The 19,799-nt window shown below is 38.3% G+C and overlaps 1 protein-coding gene across 5 annotated transcripts in view; it reads left to right on the forward strand.

The window, feature by feature from the left end:
- TAFA2 (TAFA chemokine like family member 2) overlaps nt 1-19,246 on the forward strand; it is a 289,370-nt gene extending 270,124 nt beyond the window's left edge. The window contains exons 5-8 of one of the 5 annotated variants that reach the window (XR_012156776.2): nt 4,155-4,362; nt 5,124-5,417; nt 6,363-6,610; nt 15,910-19,246. Coding sequence is in view for 2 of the 5 variants with exons in the window: in XM_073327943.2 (XP_073184044.1) it covers nt 4,155-4,202 (48 nt within the window). In the remaining 3 variants the exon portion in view is untranslated. Of the gene's footprint in view, nt 1-4,154; nt 5,082-5,123; nt 5,418-6,362; nt 6,611-15,909 lie in introns of those variants that run through there. The other 4 variants (XR_012156777.2, XR_012156778.2, XM_073327954.2 and 1 more) reach the window with 4 other exon arrangements.
- Nucleotides 19,247-19,799: the final 553 nt, after the last annotated feature.

Genomic DNA, 19,799 nt, shown 5'->3' on the forward strand with positions numbered 1-19,799 from the left:
CTGAAAGCAAAGGAGAATATTTGTGCAGAAAAATATCAAATGGTATTTGAATTATAGGTCATTAATTAGGTGATTTTGTCAAACGTTTCTGGCTTCCACATGGTAACGCAACAGTTCTTTAGCCCAGTACAGAAGGGTTTTTTGCCTTTGTCCCACAAGATTCCTCTTGTGATTTTTTTTCAGTTGCTTGTCAGCTCCCCTCACTGGCATGTTTGAAATACCGTACACATGTTTGCAGAGCAATCTTCTGCTTCCTGAAGGCTCTTCTGCTTCCACATAGGGTTTTGGTTCATTCACTGAAGCATTAATGGAAAGCCGGGGATTTCCATAGTCTTCTGGTTTTCTCCAGCACTTCCCCATAGAATGGTTTTAGTGCTAAGATAAAGAGGTCGCAGCTCCCATTTTCAGCTCCGTATACTTGTAGTCTCTCTCCACTTGTTGCAGCAACGCTAGGAAGACTCTTTGTGATGTTTAGTAGCCTTTTACAGTGAATGAACTGGCTCTTTAGGATCTCACTGCCAGCTTCTCCTACCTCTTGAGTTGCCCGGTAGTGAAATGTCAGCCAGGAGCCAAGATTGGGTCAGTTGGAGGGGAAGAAAATGCTTGAAGTGTGGGACTTATATAGCAGTAGGCTCTTTTTGCCCCTACTATCCAGATAGTGTTCCTAGCTTGTACGGTAGACCCAAACTGTGCTTGCCATCATTCAGCATCTGTGTTACATCAGTTGTATGCCTATTTAACTGAAATGACATCAGTGTAATACTGATGTAATGAAGTGGAGAATTGGACCCCATATGTCCAAGATGCATGATTTCCCATGGTCCTGAGTCCTACAGTTCTCACCAGACTGCTCTCTATCCTCTAGCACTATTTGCAGAAAACCTCAAGAGTACCACCCTCCCTCATTCCTGTTAGACTTCTCCCCAGGAAACAGATAGTAGTCACTAAGAAAAGAAAATCTCAGCCTGTCTCATACTCAGAGGAGTTAGTCAGTTCCCCTAAGTGCAGCAGAGGGAGGAGGACTCTCCTGCTCTGACTTGGACCAATCTGAATCTGATGATTCAGGTGCCTTTTCTTGCCGGACAAACAAGTCAGTGAGTTGGTGGATCTTGTTCATTAAAAATAATTAACCCAGCCATGCAACTTCCTTCAGTCCAAGACCTCTTCAAGATGAAGCAAAATAAAGCAGGATACAGTGCCTTTTAGGTATCAGAATTGATGGAGAAGATAGTGGACTTTGAATAGGTCAACCTGGAAAAGAAGAGGTCCATCGTCAGTGTTACCCAAAAATGATACCAAGTTCAATTGTGTAAAACCACCAAATCTGTTTTGGTTCCCAAGGCTGATGACTCCTCCTTTCACCTCAATCAAGACCAGTTTCATCATAGGGAAAGCTCAGTTCCTGTGGATGGAACTAGAAATCCAAAGGAAGTTTGAGCTTTCTAAAATGGGCTTGGAATCCTCCTGCATTGCATTATAAGCATCTTGTAGTCTCAGCTTGCACAGCCTTATCCATCACTCATTCCCCACTACACCCACAGAGAAAGAGATCTTCTAAAGGAAGATTCTAGATAAAGGTAAGAGCTATTAAACTCATCCTGAGTTTTCTGTACTATGCAGCCTGTGACATTACCAGGTTCTTTGCCAGATCCATCCTTTAGCACCTCAAGGCAACAGAATGAGTGTCTCAGGTTTGTAGAGATGTATGTGACCTCCAGGACCAATATGATCAAGAGACTCTTCAATGGGGTGAAACTTTTCTGAGAATTGTTCGAGAAAATGATTAACGATTCTTCAGACCTGAACAAGATAACAGCAAATCAACCCTTTTCTAGAGACTCCAGAGTGAGTGATAAATCTTTATACCACAACTTTTAAGTTTCAGTCATTCAAAACCATTTCTCTTTTTGTCACTCTTGCTCCATCGATGCCAGAAAATATTTTCCAAACCACAACCCACATGCTGCTTTCCCTCTCTGAATGAAGCTCTTTGGCTCAGGAGCTCATCCCTGTAAGAGGAAGATAGAAGAACTTATTCAACCTCGAGCCAATACTACTTCAGCTAGATGGGCTCTTGAAATAGTTGCAGTAGGACGCTTCAGAGAATTTCAAGATTCCACTCCTCTCTCTGTCCTGTCATCTCCTCTTCCCCAGGACCTCACAAAATGACTGGCATCTCTGGACAATGCAGCAAAACTCATCACCTTAGAGGCCATCGTTACTATGCCAGTATTCAAGAAATTCTTAGGTTTCTAGTCAAGATCTTCCACAGTGCAAAAAGAGAACAGGAGGTGTTTTTTCCCCTAGCCTGGGACTTATCAAGAATGAACCTAGTAGTTTGCAAAGCCCAATTCTGGTTGGACACTATCACTCAAGAAGTTGCCTCTCCAGATTTTCTTTGTTCCATTGATTTCAAATAGGCTTACTGTCATATCTGTGTACATCACCGATGCTACCTGCCCTTTGCAATTAGATGACAACATCCAGTTTCAGGCAGTGCCCTCTGGCCTGTTCTCCTTCTGCCAAGTGTTTAGAAAATATAGTATGTTGATTAGCTTGTCTCAGTCAGGAAGGCATCCATATTTACCATTACTTGGATCATCCCAGGATCAGAGTGCAATCATAAGAGGTAGCTGCTTTTTGTACCAACCTGCAAGATTATCCAGATTTTCAAGAACCACAGATTCATAGTCAATTACAAGAAGAACTCCTGAATTCAGTTTCGGAACTGAATTCATTTCTTTTGTACAAACCTCAGACTGGCCCGTAGGCCCGCAAGATTGAAAATCTTATCAAGGTGTGTGACGAACAACAGAAGTCACCTCACCAATGCCTTTCATTACCAAGTATGATAGTGTCCTCTGCAGAGACCAGGCCATATCTCCTTCTGCAGAATTTTCTAATTGATGGTTGAATTATGAGAACAGGAGTCAGATCATTTGCTCACTCTTCCTTTTGCACTAGAATTATCGCTTCCCTCATGGATATCCCCTCAACACCTACGTAAGAGTCTATCTCTGACCAGTCCATGATCAATGAGATGGCAACTTGTCAGGATGTGGCGCTCAGATGGGTTACCACATTAATTAGGGCAGATGGTCATTCCAGGAATGACATCACAGCCTCTATTTCTGGGAGTTAAGTGGTAAAGAATGTGATATTTAACCTGTTCCCAAGAATACTACCAAAACCTAAGACCATCCATGTGGAAAGCAATAACAAAACATGACAGGAAGACAGTGAGATTTTGTGTCTGCTACTCACATCCTTAAACATGGAGGGTGGATAGGTTATCTTTTTTTTTAACATGGGCAATACTGACATTTTTTTTCCTCACTTCCTTCAAATGGCTGAGATGGTAGCAGCATCAGGCTGGAATAAGCAACAGTAATCTTAACAACTCTCTACTTGCTCAGACATCCATTGTGTGTAAACCAACTGTGGATTTTGCTGGTCTTTCAGATTCTTATTTACCAGGGCCCCTTGTGTGCACACACTGAACTTTCCATTCTCTGAGACTTGGAACCTGCTTGGACCTGGAGCCATATTATATCTCATAGATCTTGGTTCAGAGTTACGGGAGGGATGGAATTTTCTAGGAAGCCTCCAAGTAAGAGGCACATGAGGGAATATGGAGGAATTTGTATTTGTGCTGTGTGTGTGTGTGGAATAATGCTAATCCCATCTTTACATCTTGGATCAGCTACATGGTCTGATACAGTTTTAGGTGGAAAGTTCTTCCATCTTCCTTTGGTCCTCTTCCATAAGGACCTGAAGGGCAGGGACAGGGTAACCGTTTTTTTTTTTCTGTTCACCTTCATGTTCTGCTACCTTTGCTGCTTCCTATCAATATTAGACTGATGGAGTGATGGATACCCATGCAGGAGAAAGGTGAAATTAGTTTCATTTAATGTAATTTTATTTTCTCTAAATGAGTATCTGCCACTCTGTCAGAATCCACTAGTCTTGATTGAGTCTGAAATTCCCCTTCTAGCAGGGGGAGCTCTTTTTTCCATACGTAAGTGGAGCTCTGGAAGGAAAGACAGAGGCAAACTATCAAAGCATTTCAAATTGATACTTGTCATTGTTTTTTGTTTTTGTTTTTTAAATTTCTGCCTGGAAATTTCTCTGTTGTTTTCTAACTTGTTCTCTAGTTCTCATATTCCCTCAGCTATGGCAGTATTCCCAGGAGCCAAATATGAGTGCACTACTTCAAAATGCCAGCTGGGGGAGCTGGCAAACAAGTTGGGGGGGAAATCACAAAAGGAATCTTTGCCTCTGAAGCTTGGGGCAAAGGCAGAAAACACCTCATACTGCACTGACAGACCAGGAGGTACCCACACAGAGAAGCTAAAATCACAGGTAAGGACACCATTTATATTTTTGTCTGCCTCTGGCTCATGTAGCTTTTTACAGCCCTTTCAAACTTCCCATTGAAACTTCCTTTCAAAATTGTGATGCCATCTATATTTGAAGAAAATAGGCTGTGATTAAGTCCAGCTGATTCAGAATTTTTATTGGGGATAATTTGGGGCACAATCCTGCTTCCATGATTTCAGCTGAAGTAATGGATTTAGTTAAAACCAAAAGCAACAATAACATCAATTTATTTTTAAAAGGAATGAATAAGTATACTAAGTGACTCTCAACTGGTTTTGAAACTGTTTTTTCCCCTTTAGAATAATAGATGTCTTCAACCCATGTTACATATTTTTCATGTAATTATAATGTTGTTTATAGGTTAGAGCAAGAGATTTGGCATTAGGAAACAAGTTCTGATCCCACTGGTTTGCTGGGTGACCATGGATAGGTCAGTGTGAGACCTCTCAGTACCTCTATGAGGCCGCTCTATTCCCCAGTGTTCCCATGTGCAAAAAAGCAGAAAACACGTTGCCACCTTTGTCTTCAGTTTGAAGAGATACTCAGGGGGAAAGGACTATAGAAGTGAAAACTATTATTAGCATTTAATTAACTGTTTTACAGTTCAGTTATGCAATGTTATAATTCTACTTTGGGCTTCTGATCGCAGCATAAGCCACATATATTCTTGTGTTGCACTGTTGCATTTTTATGTTATAGAAAAAAACGGAAGGGTTTATTGAACAATTGATTTTTATTTACAGTTTTGTCATCCAAAAAGGTGCTCTTAGTACTAATGTGTCATAACAGTTCTACTACGAGACTTTCATTCGTATGCTGTGTCCTAGGAACATACAGAATACTTAGCCATTATGTGTGTGTGTGCACAAGCGTACTCACACAAAGCAGAAACATTCTAATGGAGTTACTTTCTGGAAGAAGATGGAAATGAGTTACAATGAAAACATTAATTCGTTAGATTCCTCCTTGATGTGACTCCACTGTCTTCAGAGAACATACCGGAAGGATGTTTATCTCAGTGAATTGTACAAGCTAAGGTGATTTTGTAAATGATCCGATTCAAGCAAGTATACAAATCAGAGACAAAACAAAACACTCCTCCACCCCTCTTCCCCCACCCTTATATTTGTTTGCTTGTATTTTAACATTTAGGGACATAATTAAAACTCCAAAATCTTGAGTTTATAAGTCAAATCTTAAATCTCATTGCAAACATCTTCAATGACAGGCTGTATGACCTTGATTCTTAACACCAAAAAATATCAGGCAGTATATTAGGCAGTACCTACATAAAATGGCCTGAGTTTTAGAGGTGCTGAGCATGCTCAGTGTGTCTGAAAATCAATCCACAGGCCACTGATTTAGATACCTAAATGTGGATCTAGATGCCTAACTTTGGGCATCCTATTTTGAAAATTTGCCCTAATACTTCATATACCTATAAAGTATATGTATAAAGCTTAGGGTTTCCTATAGCATACACCACAATAGAATTGAGTGTAAGGAGAGTTCTCTTCTGACTATTCATCTGTTCAAAATTCCCAAACTGGTTTATGCTTTTTTTCTTTATCTACACATGGGAAGAACACACATCTTTCAGAAAAATAATTCTTACTTGTCTCTTTCTTCTATATCACAGGTCTTAATAATTACTTATTTTCAAAGGCCTTTCAAGTATTTGGCTTGTCAGAATTAAGAACTGTTGATGTACTTGTATGAAATGAATGTTAGTGATCCATTTCTGTTTGCTTTTGCTGACAAATAGAATATTTTGCTAAATTTTAAGTATGTTTAAATCTTTTCCCCTGACATTACTGTGATTGGTTTTTCTTATTTTTTGATATCATGCCTTTTTTGATACAGGAAGCTATCTTTTCTCAAAAACATTTTTGCGGTCATTCTGTATATTCCATGAATCCCAGTTTTATTTGATGTAATTAATTCCATAACAATGTAGTACCTGACATATGTTTGTTTCTTAGGCAAACGTGTAAAACTCTTCAAGTTCGAATGGAGAAGTAGAAAAAGGAGGTTTCTGCTGTGCCTGATGACAATTTTTGATTTTTACACACACACAAAATATCCTGGCTCCATGCTGGAGCACTAGTTGTGATGAATCCTAGGCTTGGTCGGATTCTAAGGAAGGGCCAGAAGGTTCGTTGAGGAATAAAGAGTCAAAACCACTCCAGAAATGTGTTCCAGCCCTGGTTTATTACTCACACAGCAGCAGGTGTGTACAAATACAGGTTTCCACAGTCTTAACAGGATTTGCTGTACCTTATTCTTTATTGTAGTTGCGTATAGTGCTCCATGAACCTTGAGTTACTGAATAATTGGGTGTATCTTCAGGAAAGATGATGTAATCTGCTGCTAAACAGTGTAGAGGTGTCAGCCAACTGCCTTCTAGGGTCTTTCCTCTGCCTTTAATGATTTTTCCTCTCTTGTCCTGCTCTCAGAGGTAGATCAAACTCCTTGAATTTGTGTTGGTCAAGAATATACCAAGAATATGTACCAATACTCCACTGGAAGGGACTCAGGCACTCCAGAGATGAGAGCAGTATGAGAACTTACGTAGAACAGAATAGAAGAATGTACTTGACATTCTCAGCTAGGTATTTTATATTTTCATAGGAAGTAGCTCTTCATCCTGCACTGGATCATTCAAACTCCAGAAAAAGTTTAGCATAAGGCAAAGAAGGGGCTTGTATTATATTCCTGAAGACTAGTAGATGTTGACTACTTTTGTTTCAAAACAGTATTTTAGATAAAATACTATGGAGCCCTATGCAGTTTCCTGAAAAAATATGCAGTGCTCTAAAATGAATACCGATTTGTCTATAGTCCCAGCTTTAACAATGGTTTGGTACATACTAAGTATGGATGGACTGAGTGGCAAAATTCAGGTTAGGTGCCAAACTTTCCCAAAATTCTGACTCTTATTTTTATCTGGGGTTTTGATTTGGATCAAGTTTGCCGGAAGCTGGGAAGGAGCAACAGGGGATGGATCACTTGATGATTACCCGTTCTGTTCATTCCCTCTGGGGCACCTGGCACTGGCCACGGTCAGAAGACAGAATACTGGGCTAGATGGACCTTTGGTCTGACCCAGTAGGGGCATTCTTATGTTCTAAGTTTTAAAGACAAGAGCCCAATTCTGCATTCCTTACACATCAAACTTTCCCCATTGACATCTCTGGGTGCATATGTAAAAGTAGAACTATACCCTAAAATGTCATGTTGGCAGTAGTGTGCACTCAGTCTACAATACATCTATTTTCTTCATAATGGAAGGCCCTAAAGAAAGGAATTTGTGCAAATCTAATCCTTGACCAATCCCAACTAGAAATAATTTATTAAAGACAGGAAAGGTTTGATGTTTGGTGTCTTTAAAGACACTGGGAACTTTAGAGCCATTTGGATGTATTGGGAAATGTTCTGTTTCGTATACAGACTAAGCTTTATCTACTAGTTCAAGCACAGAATAGAGCATCAGGAGATCCAGATTTCTCTCATACTGATTTACTGTGGGATTATAGGGAAACTGTTTAGACCAAAATTTTCAAATTTGTGGGCCAAAATTTTGGAAAGTACCTAAGTGACTTAAACAATGAGGAGTCCTTGTGGCACCTTAGAGACTAACAAATATATTTGGGCCATAAGCATGCATGGAGTGGAAAATACAGGAGCAGGTATAAATACATGAAAAGGTGTGAATTGCCTTACCAAGTGTGAGGTCAGTCTAATGAGACAATTCAATTGACAGCAGGATACCAAGGGAGGAAAAATAACCTTTGAAGTGGTAATGAGAGTGGCCCATTTCAGATAGTTGACAAGAAGGTGTGAGTAACAGTAGGGAGAAATTAGTACTGGGGAAATTAGTTTTAAGTTTTGTAATGACCCAACCACTTCCAGTCTTCATTCAGGCCTAATCTGATGGTGTCCAGTCTGCAAATTAATTCCAGTTCGGTGTTTGAAACTTTTGTCCTTAACATCTCTGCATCCATCTCTGCGTAGTTTTTTCACTTCTAAAAAGGGAATAATAAAATACTTATCTCACGTGGGGGTTATGAGGCTTATTTAGTTAACCTTTATAAAAAACCTTAAGATTCTCAGATGCAAGGCATTATAGAAATACACAGTAGTACGGTTATATGAGCGAGTGCCTGCCAATCTTATAAGCTGATCTTTTTCAGAGTGGATGAACATGCACAAGTGGTAGTACAAACTGTCATCTGCTTTCATGAATCGCATATGAATGATAGTTTATGGCAAGCACACTGTATGGATTTCAGGGTTCCAAGAAACAGTGCTTTTTCATCTGTTCAGAAGATTTGTTTCTAGCCTAGATCTTCATTTGCAGAGTGCAGGAAACTAAAAACCATTGACAGATGCTTCTAGTTGTGTGGGCCGACACTGATTCTGAATTCTAATACTACTATTAGGCTTTTAAAAGAAAAACATGGTTATTCCCATAGAAATGTGTAACTAGCACAAGCCAGTTGGGTCTATTCCCTGTTAGGAAAAGTTCACAAATGAATTGTTTTTCTGAGCCTCTTTTATTAATATTTTTGGGAAATGTTAATGCCTTACTATGAACAAGAATTAGGAAGCAGAAAAGGAAGGAAGTGTTCTGTGTCCACATAAGAGAGGTCCTTCTTGTTGCAAGATTACAGAACTCTGCTTCCATTCCCAACTATTACAAAAATAAGGCATAGTTCTGTAAAACATTATTTACATGAATAAGGATTGGCATTAGAGGGTCCAATAGACAAGCATATATGAATGTTATCATATGTAGAAATAGGTTAATTTAGCATATTTACCTTATCATTGTGTCTCGGAGAATAACATGAAACTCGGGGTACACAGCCAGGAATTTCTGTGAAATGTCTCTTCCCTTATTTATTTAGTTTAAGGGGAAGCTGGTAAAAATTCCTATATTTATGTTGCCTAATGTTATCCATTTTAAGAGATCCTTGCAATTTTTTCTTTTAAGAAGGTCTCATAGTTCCATTGTTGGCAGCAGGCCTTAGAGATACCCCCTGTCAGAATATCAGGCAAGTGCCTTTTCTTTGTCCCATGAAATTCCAATTAGATTAGAGTGAGAAATAAAGTATTAAAAATCACTAGTTCCCTCCTTTCACTTGTGTTTCTCAGAAAGCTGTTGACGGCCTGCCAAAATCACTGAACGTTCCCAGGCCAGACCAATGGAGAAGCAGTTCCTACACACTCCTTTGGGAACACAAGAGGGTTGGCAAAGGAGCTGTAGCAGGGTTGGAGAGAAGGAGCTGTGCTGGGTCCCCCAGATCCAGAAATGGCCTTACTATTCCATTAAACCTCACCCTGGGAGTAGCATGTGGCACAGAATCTCCACCAACTCCTGGGGGGTCGGAGAGAGAAAGAGATATACCGCTTTAATTTTGCCCCCTTGTGTATATGTATTATAATATAGTCTTTAACATTATAACATACTATTTTATCACCACACAACATCTGCTTTATTCAATGCACAGGATAGGCTCACAGGGGCAGCTTTAAAGTTGCATAGGCAATCCTAAATCTGGCAATTCATAACTTTTGAGTGCTTGACTTTGCAACCTAAATAACATACTTTTAATATAATTATTGTCTGTATAATATGCATTAAAAATCAAAAGATCTGTCTGTCAATAAGCTGAAGACGTTCAAAGTATTGTAAAAAATAGCTAATGAACACAGAATGATTTCAAAATATTGTGCACTGTTGTCTGGCTACTTATCTTCTAAAATTATTAAACTATTAAGTAAGAATAATTAGATGCCTCAATGACACCTATAAACCACCCTATGGTTAGCAAATACATATAGATGTATTTACCACTCTGAAATTAATAGGTATTTCTATAAAAGAACATGCTGTATCACATATGGACTGGATCCTTCAACCCTTACACACACAGGAATAAATGACCCTAATGCAAATTGTCTCACTGAGTAAAGAGGAACTAATCATGTGAGTAAAGGTTGCATTTATGGGCTTGATCTTACTGCCACAGGTGTAGAGAAGTGTAAGCCTTGGTCCTGGGCAAGCAGGAGCTGTTATAATGGGGATTCATTCCCAGGGGAGGGAAGATACTGTTTGCTCTATACCACAGTCCTGGGAATTTCACAAGTGGAAGGCAGCTTTAATTTGTATTCAGGTTCCAGGGCTGGAATCTGCCCAGAGTCTACCCAATCAACTGGTTGTGCCTCCTCCTGGCTAACAATACCAACTTCTTGGGCTACACAGGATAAGTCTGAGGATCAGCTTCATGGCATCTTCTGAGGCCTGGTCTATATTACGCGGTTAGGTTGACGTAAGCTGCCTTGCGTCGACTTAGCTATGGAAGTGTCTTCACTTAAATTTGTCTCCTGCCAATGTAAGTGCCTCTCTACATCAACTTAGTAACACCACTTTTTTGTAGGACGTCTTTTTGAGTTTGAGATCATTGAAGATCTCTTGGTGAAAGTCAGGGTGGTCTCTTGGCATACTGCCTATCTTTCCATGTAGTGGTTATGGCTGATGTAATTAGGATGATGCAATATTAGTGTAGACACCGTGTTGCTTATGTCTACTATTACTGGCCTTCAGGAGCCATCCCACAATGCCCCACACTGGCGATACAATCGATACAAAGGCTTCTGGGAGAATGTGCCGACACAAAGAGCCAAGTGTGCACAAACCAAGCGACATAATTTTGTAGTGTAGACATGGCCTCAGTTACTCTGGCAAGAGATGGTGTAACCTAGGGCTGAATCTGACCCTAAACGTTTACCCACCCACATGAAGAAATGTGTTAAAGTTCAGTTGTATTAAATTATATAATGTTGTTTTAAAATAAAGCAAGTGAGTTCACGTACAATTACGGCCAACTTACAGCAGCCACTCACCAATTTAAATTAAAAAGTCTGCAACTGCAGAGTAATTATATTTTAATTACTCATTTAGAACATAGAAATGAAGTAAGTCTAATTCGTTATATTCATAATATAATAACCGTGTGAAAAAAGATATTAGCATAAAGGGAGCAATTATGTTCCAAGCATGAACAAATTAATTCAAATACATATTTAGGGTGTTAAAGGTGTTATGTCCTTTTTTCCACTAAGCGGTAGAAAAGTTAATGTTCAGATTTATTATTAAATGAAAAGTTGGTTGGAATTGATTTGTGCCCGTTTGGAGTTTAACTGTTCTCTTAGGATTTTAAAGATTGAGCATATACTGCTGTCAAACCTTGTTTTTCCATAAAAAAATATATATTGGCACAATACCTTGCCTTCCAGCTGCTCAAATGAAAAGCTTGCACACTTTCCAAAACCAAACATTTCTGTAAATAACACAGATAGATCTGAGCTAAAATTTAACAGCTTACTGAGGAAATTGACTTCAGCATCCAAGGGATCTATTCTCCCCTTAATGTGTGTGTGTGTGTGTATAACTTCCATTAACATTAATGGATGATGTGTGCTTACTCATAACAAGAGTTGCATGCTACATAAAGGGAAATAAAGACCACTGTGTGCGTCACTCAGATTAACAGGATGTGACCTGTAAGTTAAAAGAAAAAAGGAGGACGGGTGGAGTAGCATCAGTGCTGGCACAGGAAAACAGTTAAAAATGCCCGTGAAATAATAGTAATGAAAAACAAACTAAAAAAATAAGGTCAGTGAGGCTTGATTTCATCTTCCGAATAAACATGATTGACACCCAGTGCAATAGTGTTTTGACGTACTGTACAACTGATTGTCAGAAAGATTTATTATAACACTGTCTATCCCGGTATCATAACGCTAGCGGGTGCAACCCAGATGCAGTGGTAGATTTTTTTAGAAGTCTGATGCCTGTCTTTAGACAATTGTGTGCCCAATTACAGCAACTGTACATCTGCTGTGAAAACAGCCATGTAGATATGTAACTGACCATTTGGGTCTGAAAATGCTCATTTTGCTTGAACATATATCCCTGTTTGTCCATGAAGTGCCTTAAACACCTTTGGTGTTACAAAAATAATAACTAGAGTTTGCATGTACATTGCTACACACATTCAAAGGCATTTGACCTGGAAATCTGACTATAAAATCATTGTATCTCTAGATCAACTCATATAATATACATGTATTGGAGTAGTACATGTGATAATTTGCAGAGCCACATGATAAACTTAATATTATTGTACACCTTCAACCATGTCAAAGGTGTAAAACATGACCCTGCTACTGTCCAACTGCAAATAGTGTTAAACAAGGTTCAGGATTTCGTACACAGGGACCTTAGTATACTTAGTCTCAAGGCAAATACACTAGGAAATTCATGCCAGTGGTTAGAAATCTGTTGACTGAAACACACAAAGGAAAAAAAAATCAAAACCAAGCAAAAAGCACTGAAAAGGAAATTGAGAGATTGAGCAAAACAAACTTAATTAAAATATATCAAATCCTCTTTTTTAGAGAGGGTGAATATTGGTTAGAGTCTCTTATTATGTCAAACAGTCCTGTTTGGTGGGGAAGAAAAGATTAGTTCTGTTCAATTTCGAGCTGGGAATGATAATCACTTTCCTGCTTTTGGCTTAAGACAAAAGCAGAAGGGAGAGAAGACACAGGATAGTAAAGATTGGGGGAAATATGATTTTTGTTGATGTCCTTAGGATACAGATCAGCTGATCAGTCGTAGATGGATACTCTGGGCTGGCAAGTTGGCCACAACAGCTGTTGCTGTGCACCCTGGCTTGCCTCACTGGATAGAAACATCATCTAGTTGGTCTGGTCAGGTTCCTCTCTTTCACTGGTCCTTCTTGGGCCAAGCAGAGCTGAACAGACATCTTATCTCCCCGTGCCGGTGCCTTGCATTATAGTTGATTTCAGGATCAGGGGAGAAGCTGAGAGAGAGAGGGACAGGAGAAAGGTAATGGGGGATGAAAAGAGATAGATGAGAGACAGGAAAACAGAGGAATCTCACAAGTATCAGGCTGGGCTCCTTGCTGGCGCAACGGTGGTGGTTGAGCACCCTCCCAGGAGTATCAGGGTCTGGGTGTTGTGGCAAAAATCCTTCCACCACAGCCACAGTGGTGATAGAAGTCTTTTTTTTCTTTCTTTCCCCAAGCTTCTTTTTAGGGCCCCAGAAATAGGTCATGGGTGGAATGGTCCCATCCGCTTATTATTTCGTCTATTAATTAGGCCTAATTTTCAAAGCATCAATTTTGGTCCATTAATTTCCGATTCCCTACTCCTCTTGTTTACCTGTCATAATTTTAACACAATCTTTGGGTGGTCTCAGTTTAAGTTAAGCCAGTCTTTCTGTCTCCTTCTTAAATGTTTTTTTAAAACAGTTTGGTCTAACAGGCCATTGTATCAATTCATGAACCCTTTACTCACTTTCCACTGGTGTGTTTGCTGTGATGCTAAGCAGATTGAGGTCTCTGTACATCAAATCCCCAGCCTTGCTTAACAGTGTTCACAGTGTCAGGGTCATATTAACTCTTTGACTTGGCCCATTTGTTCTATCTAAATTAATACATCATCTGTATTTTACCCAATGATCTGCCTCCTGGTTATTCATCCTTGCATGCCAAACCTCTCGGCCGTTTCAAAGGGCTGCTCTGTGTGTGGGTGGGTGGGGTGGGGGGGAGAATGCTACAGAAATATTTCCTTCTCTTCCCATATCTCCCATTCCACATAATATGGAATTCTTCTCCCAGATTACACTGGTCTGAGGTACTGGATATACAATATTCCAATTTAGATCAGCAACAGATTTAAAGACTCCTCTTTGGTGAATTTCAGGGCTAAAAATGTGCTTCACACTGACTGGTATGACTGCAAATCTGGGAACTTGTCTTTTCAGTAGTATAAGGTTTTCCCAGTGCTGAGGAAGCCAGAACAGAATACATATCAGAGTGGTTATCCTTTTATAGGGTGCATCATGATCAGGAGAGTCCTCCCACCTGTCCTGCATTGGCCCTGGTGCACAAGGTGTAAACAGCCATGGCCATTCAGTACCCACCCTCTTTGAGGATTCTAGCATTGCTGCTAGGGTTTTGACTTTCCCTGGCATTCCATCTTACCATTGACTACAAGAGAATAGGCCTGTTTAATTTACTACAATTGCCTATATATTTTTCAAATTAAAGTAGCATAAATCTTCCTGGGGAATGGATGTGGAGCAGGTATGCTGTGTTGGCCATTTTATTTTTTGAATGCAGAACACAATAACAGGTTGCCTGACTTTTGTATTATTTTTGATGATTTTTTCAGACAATTGTGCAGAATAGAAATAGTCATATGAGGCTGCTTCAGCCAGTGAAAACTCAGTAAAATAAAAGCAGTGTAATAAACAAACACATATCGTAGAAATCACAAAGCACCATTTTAGTACTTCTTTTCTAGTGCAAATTCTAGAAATTTCCCAATGTTGAAGGCAAAACTAAGTAATGAAACTCCTAAATCAATCCTTTTAAAATTCTGCTCAATGTTTCTGCTCTGCAGAGCTGACAAGAGCTGTATGCAAATGATTTTGCTGAGGGCAAAGGAATGCTTCATCATTAACAAGCATGACCCTTCTCTCTATAATCAAAATGTAAAACATATGGCCCTTGATGTTATAGACTGTGATTGTGACCAATCCAATGCATTGCTCCTGAAGAGTAGGGGTAGTGTCCCTTGACACAATTTTATATTAAAAAGTAACATGATCATTAATTGTATCCACTGACACAGCAGAAATATTCCTCAAATTAATATTTCTTTAATACGACGGGTTGTTTTTTAAACGTTTCATGTTTAAAATACAAATCAGACATAGGGGAAATCCAATTACTGTGAAATATTTTGTCTCTGACTTGCTTTCCCTGTGGTCCTTCTGGTTTATGTTAGCTTGGGTGAAACTCCTCAAGTGAAATTTTTGATAGTTATTGTGCAAACAGTGAATAATAGGGTAAACCTAGCTCTTGCTCATGCTATGTGGGCTTTTCTTCTCAGATGTTCCCTTCCCCCCACTAAATTATTGCTGCTTGCTAAAATGTAGTTAGTCTTTAACAGGATAATACATCTTAATATAGTATGAAAATATGAAGAAATAAGAAACAAATCTCCAAATCACCCTTCTGTTCAAGCCCAGCCAATAAAAGTGTTGTGAAATCAGAGTTGTTACAACAGATATCCTCTTACGTTACAGCTGATGGAGGTAGCACAGAGAGCTGCTGTAACAATTAATACTTCTGACTGTGTGGGGCCTGATATTTAGTAGCCTATGGAATTTTTTCAAAACGGAAAACCCCACATTTTTAAGCACAGCCATAGTTAAGATAACAGTTTCCTTCAGGTCCTGTGAGGCAAAGCACTGACTTAAGCAATGAGTAACCCATTTTCATATCAGTGGGACTAATCACTTGCTCATAATCATGCCCACATTTAAGTGCTTCTCTACACTGCAGTCTCATAAACCCATTTCCACGACATAAAACCAGATGCTATAGCTAAAGTTTTGATATGCTTTAATTTTCTTTTTCTTTACAGGTAACCCGATAGCTAAAGACAACTCAAGTCTATCTCAAGGCTGATAATGTTAACATAACAGGAATTTCATACCTCCCTCCAGGCAATCCTTGAAGTGAGTTTACACTGCTGGGGGGTATTGGCTTGTAATCAGCAACAGCTTGAGATCAAAACTACTGGAAAGTCATTGTGAACTTTTTTGTCACAGAGATTTCAACGTATTGAACTATGTACACTTACAAAATTGCACTTGCTGAGGAATTTATGGCTGCAGTATAAAGCGGGGATGCTTAGAGGGTGTAGAAGAGGCCGCAATCTTTCGGGTTCTCCACTCCAGACTGACGGCTTTTCATCTTTACAAAAGCAGTCTTTGAAATGTACTGGTTCTTTCCCTCTGCAATGTTCCCTGGTTCTATGTACAAATTGCTGGTGGGACTGCACGCTACTTTAATCAAATTTATGTTGCAGAACTTGTCCTCTGGCATAGCGCAGTTTTAGACATTTTTATTTGTATTTCTAATCTTGGATCTCTGAAAGGCTACATGTTTCAACATCTTGAAGTTGCTTTTGTTATAGGAATGGAAGTATATATCCATCGTTAATAATTATTGTTGACAAGTAATAGTTATCGGAATACATCAATCATATAAGAATGTATAGCCAGCCTGACATGTTTCCCTAAGGCTATCCTACTACTGTAGCTCTTTGGCAGTTTCATTATAAGTATTTTATACCTTTAAAAATATACATTTCCATTTAGTTTGAAGATGATGGGTGTTTCTGGTATGTCCTTTACTTTCTTAACCTTAAGTCCTTTCAAGTTGACAGTAAGCAGTAAATGACATTAGCTAGTCCCTTTTTGTAAAGGTAGACAGGGATGCATGCAAGTTTTACAATTCTGAGGTTGGATGGCATTCATTCAGAGTTTCTTTTAGTTATTTATTTTTTTAAACTATCTCTTGCTTGAACACAAGTACTATCTGGATGCTTATGTAGATGTCTGCTCAGTCTGTTAATAGAGGAAAAAAAATCTTTCCCTCCAAATCTGAAGTTCATAAATGTTTTGTTTACAGTTATCCAGTCCAGGTCTTCTGGGCCTTTCCATAGTCATTTTCCCAAATTAACATTTATTTTCCTATTTTCTATTTCCGTAGCAATTTTTTGTGATGTACTGTTCTATGAAAACCCTTAATATTTAAAGGCCTTAAACATATATGAATTTTGTTTCTGAGTTATTACAGAATGTATAATTTTATACTCCATTTAATATATTCAGTACCACTGGTAATACTAAGACAAAGGAACCCTGATAATTGATTGTTGTACTGTACTGATGCTGCATAAGCATGCTGACCGGAAAGAGAGAGTGAGAGTTATATAGTATGCTGTGTTGTCTAAATAGAGACAAAAACCACAGCAACTCAGACCTAGTGAAAATAATTGTGTGGGCAGTCTCATTCAAATGGCCTGCATGGTTATCGGTATGTTAAAAAAGGGGGATAGGGGGTCCTTTTATAGTTACAAGCCATTGACATGGCTAATTAGATATAAATTGGGTTCCATGATGGATGAATACACTGGAGTGCTCTGGTTAGTCACAGTATCCTAGGCTCTTCTAAGATTATTTCATTAAACCTCCCATGTTATTGCAAAGGAGAGCTAAAAATTAATGATTGTTGGGAATAATTTGAGATTTACATCTTATCATTCTGCTGAGAAATAATAAAAAATGTTGGCAGGGAAAGATATTCTTTTCTGATTCAATTTTAATTTGGATAAACTGTAGCACCATTAGCTAGCTCAGTTTTTTCAAATGCATTAATATTGTATGGATTTGTGCTAAAAGAGCATCCTAAGGAGAAAAGTAATTCCTTTGTTTGGAACAGTACAAATTATAAATGTGTTATTTTGTAGAATATGAGTTTGACCTTAATTTGGTCAAAATACTGTATCATGCTTCTCAATATTTGTTTCCTTTGACTTTGGTCTTTGAATCAACACTGAAAATACAGTATTATATACAAGTGTAACACATGCTTATCGATAGGTGAAAATAAATGGATTTTCAAATATACTGAATAGATTATCTGCAGTAGATTAATGTTGTGACTATTCATAACAAGTGAATAAAATTGTGATATCAAATTGACTCCCCTGTATGGATATGCACTTAGAAGATCGGTTCTGTTTACCCATAGAGCAAAGGTTTTTATACCCAGTGGAAAAGAAGATCATGGACTATATTAATTTCATGTTTCCTTAGAAAAACTTGGAGCAATTCTACCTTTTTCAGTTTTCAGAAGGAAGGAGTTTGAAGAGATATTTTAGCATTGTTTTCTACAACACATACTGTCATGTTTCAAACAATAAATATTAGAGTTGAGCAAAATTCAGAATTACCATCCTGTGGGGAACTCTGACATATAAGCATTTGGTTTTGGGACAAAATATTAACATTTTTCACAGAAGGGAAATTCTGAAAAAAAAATTGATTTGGACATTTTTGACCAAAACAAAGCATTTAGCCACTACCAAAAAGAAAATATTTTTGTTTTGGTCTGTTGTACTGACCTGAAACATTTTGTTATGAGTCAGTTAAACACTAAATTGCACTTTCTTATTGTGGTGCATTGCCTCATGGGAGTTGTAGTTCAGGAGCCTGATGCCCGCATTTTCCCTTATGGACCAGACTACTTGGTTGGTCCACATCTCCAGAATCATGTGATTCCCACAATGCATCATGCAGCTCAGTCAGAGGGAAACCTGAATTGCATTTTGGAAGATGGAGTCCTCCAAAGAGCCCAGACATATGAAAGAATTGGGACCCAAACTATAACTCACATAAGGTAACATTCCGATAGGAAAATGCAGCTTAATGGTTTGCTGAACTGATTCAAAACAAAATATATGGGGCCCAGCTGACAAAATTAAATATTCCAATTAGTGTCAAACTGATCTGAAATTAAATATTTCATTTCTATTTTCCTGATAGAAAATGTAAATTTTCAGGAAAATCTAATTTTTCCTGCGTCAATTGTATTTTTCTGTCTGCAAATCATTTCAACAGAAAATTCCCAACCATCTCTAATAAATATGAAATAACACTTAAAAGTATTGCAAGCATATGTCTCGTTAATATGTTGAATATTGATCAGTAAGTCACATATTGCTACTGCTGCTACTGCCATTTTTAATAGCACTGTAACCATTCATTACAATATGCTAGCCTAAGCAGTGACCCTGATTGAGACTCAAGGCAGTAAAGGTCCATCCACAACCATTTTATTTCTGTTTCAGTGTTTCAACACTTCATTGTGACACGACACGTAATTCAGTGCAACTTTGTCTGTATAGTATCTTTCCCATAATCTCAAAATACTTTACATCATTACACAAGATGCATAGAACAATTTTGTTTTGAAACTAAAGTATATTATAATGTATATTATTTTGTAAGTAATCTGTCAAGTATTTGCCGAATCATAAATGCATATGTATTTTGTTAACAGGCTGTGATTATATAGCTATCATTTAACATCCTGACATCTACAGGGTTACAGATAGAAAACACTAAACTATGATTGACACCTATTCTGTGAATTTACTATCTTATTCCTCGGCCTGGAATTATTGCAAATCAGCTGCAAGCCAAGATACTGGCAAGTGGAACGTGGTTTTGATTTGCAATGCTAATATCATCCTAATCTTTTTTGTTTTCTTGCTAATTGTTAAATCTCTTGAGCTTTGCATCAGAAATACCACAAAAGTAAACATTCTGATGGAATTAAATAGTTCTTCATAATTTCAGTGCTATTAAATGGCATTATGAACATTACCTAATCATGGCTGTCAGGCTTCACAGTTCAGTTCTTTTCCTGGAAAACACTTAATGTTTGTTCTTTCACTGCATT

This window comes from Lepidochelys kempii, chromosome 1 (genome assembly GCF_965140285.1).
Source record: "Lepidochelys kempii isolate rLepKem1 chromosome 1, rLepKem1.hap1, whole genome shotgun sequence".
Lineage (NCBI taxonomy): Eukaryota > Metazoa > Chordata > Testudines > Cheloniidae > Lepidochelys > Lepidochelys kempii.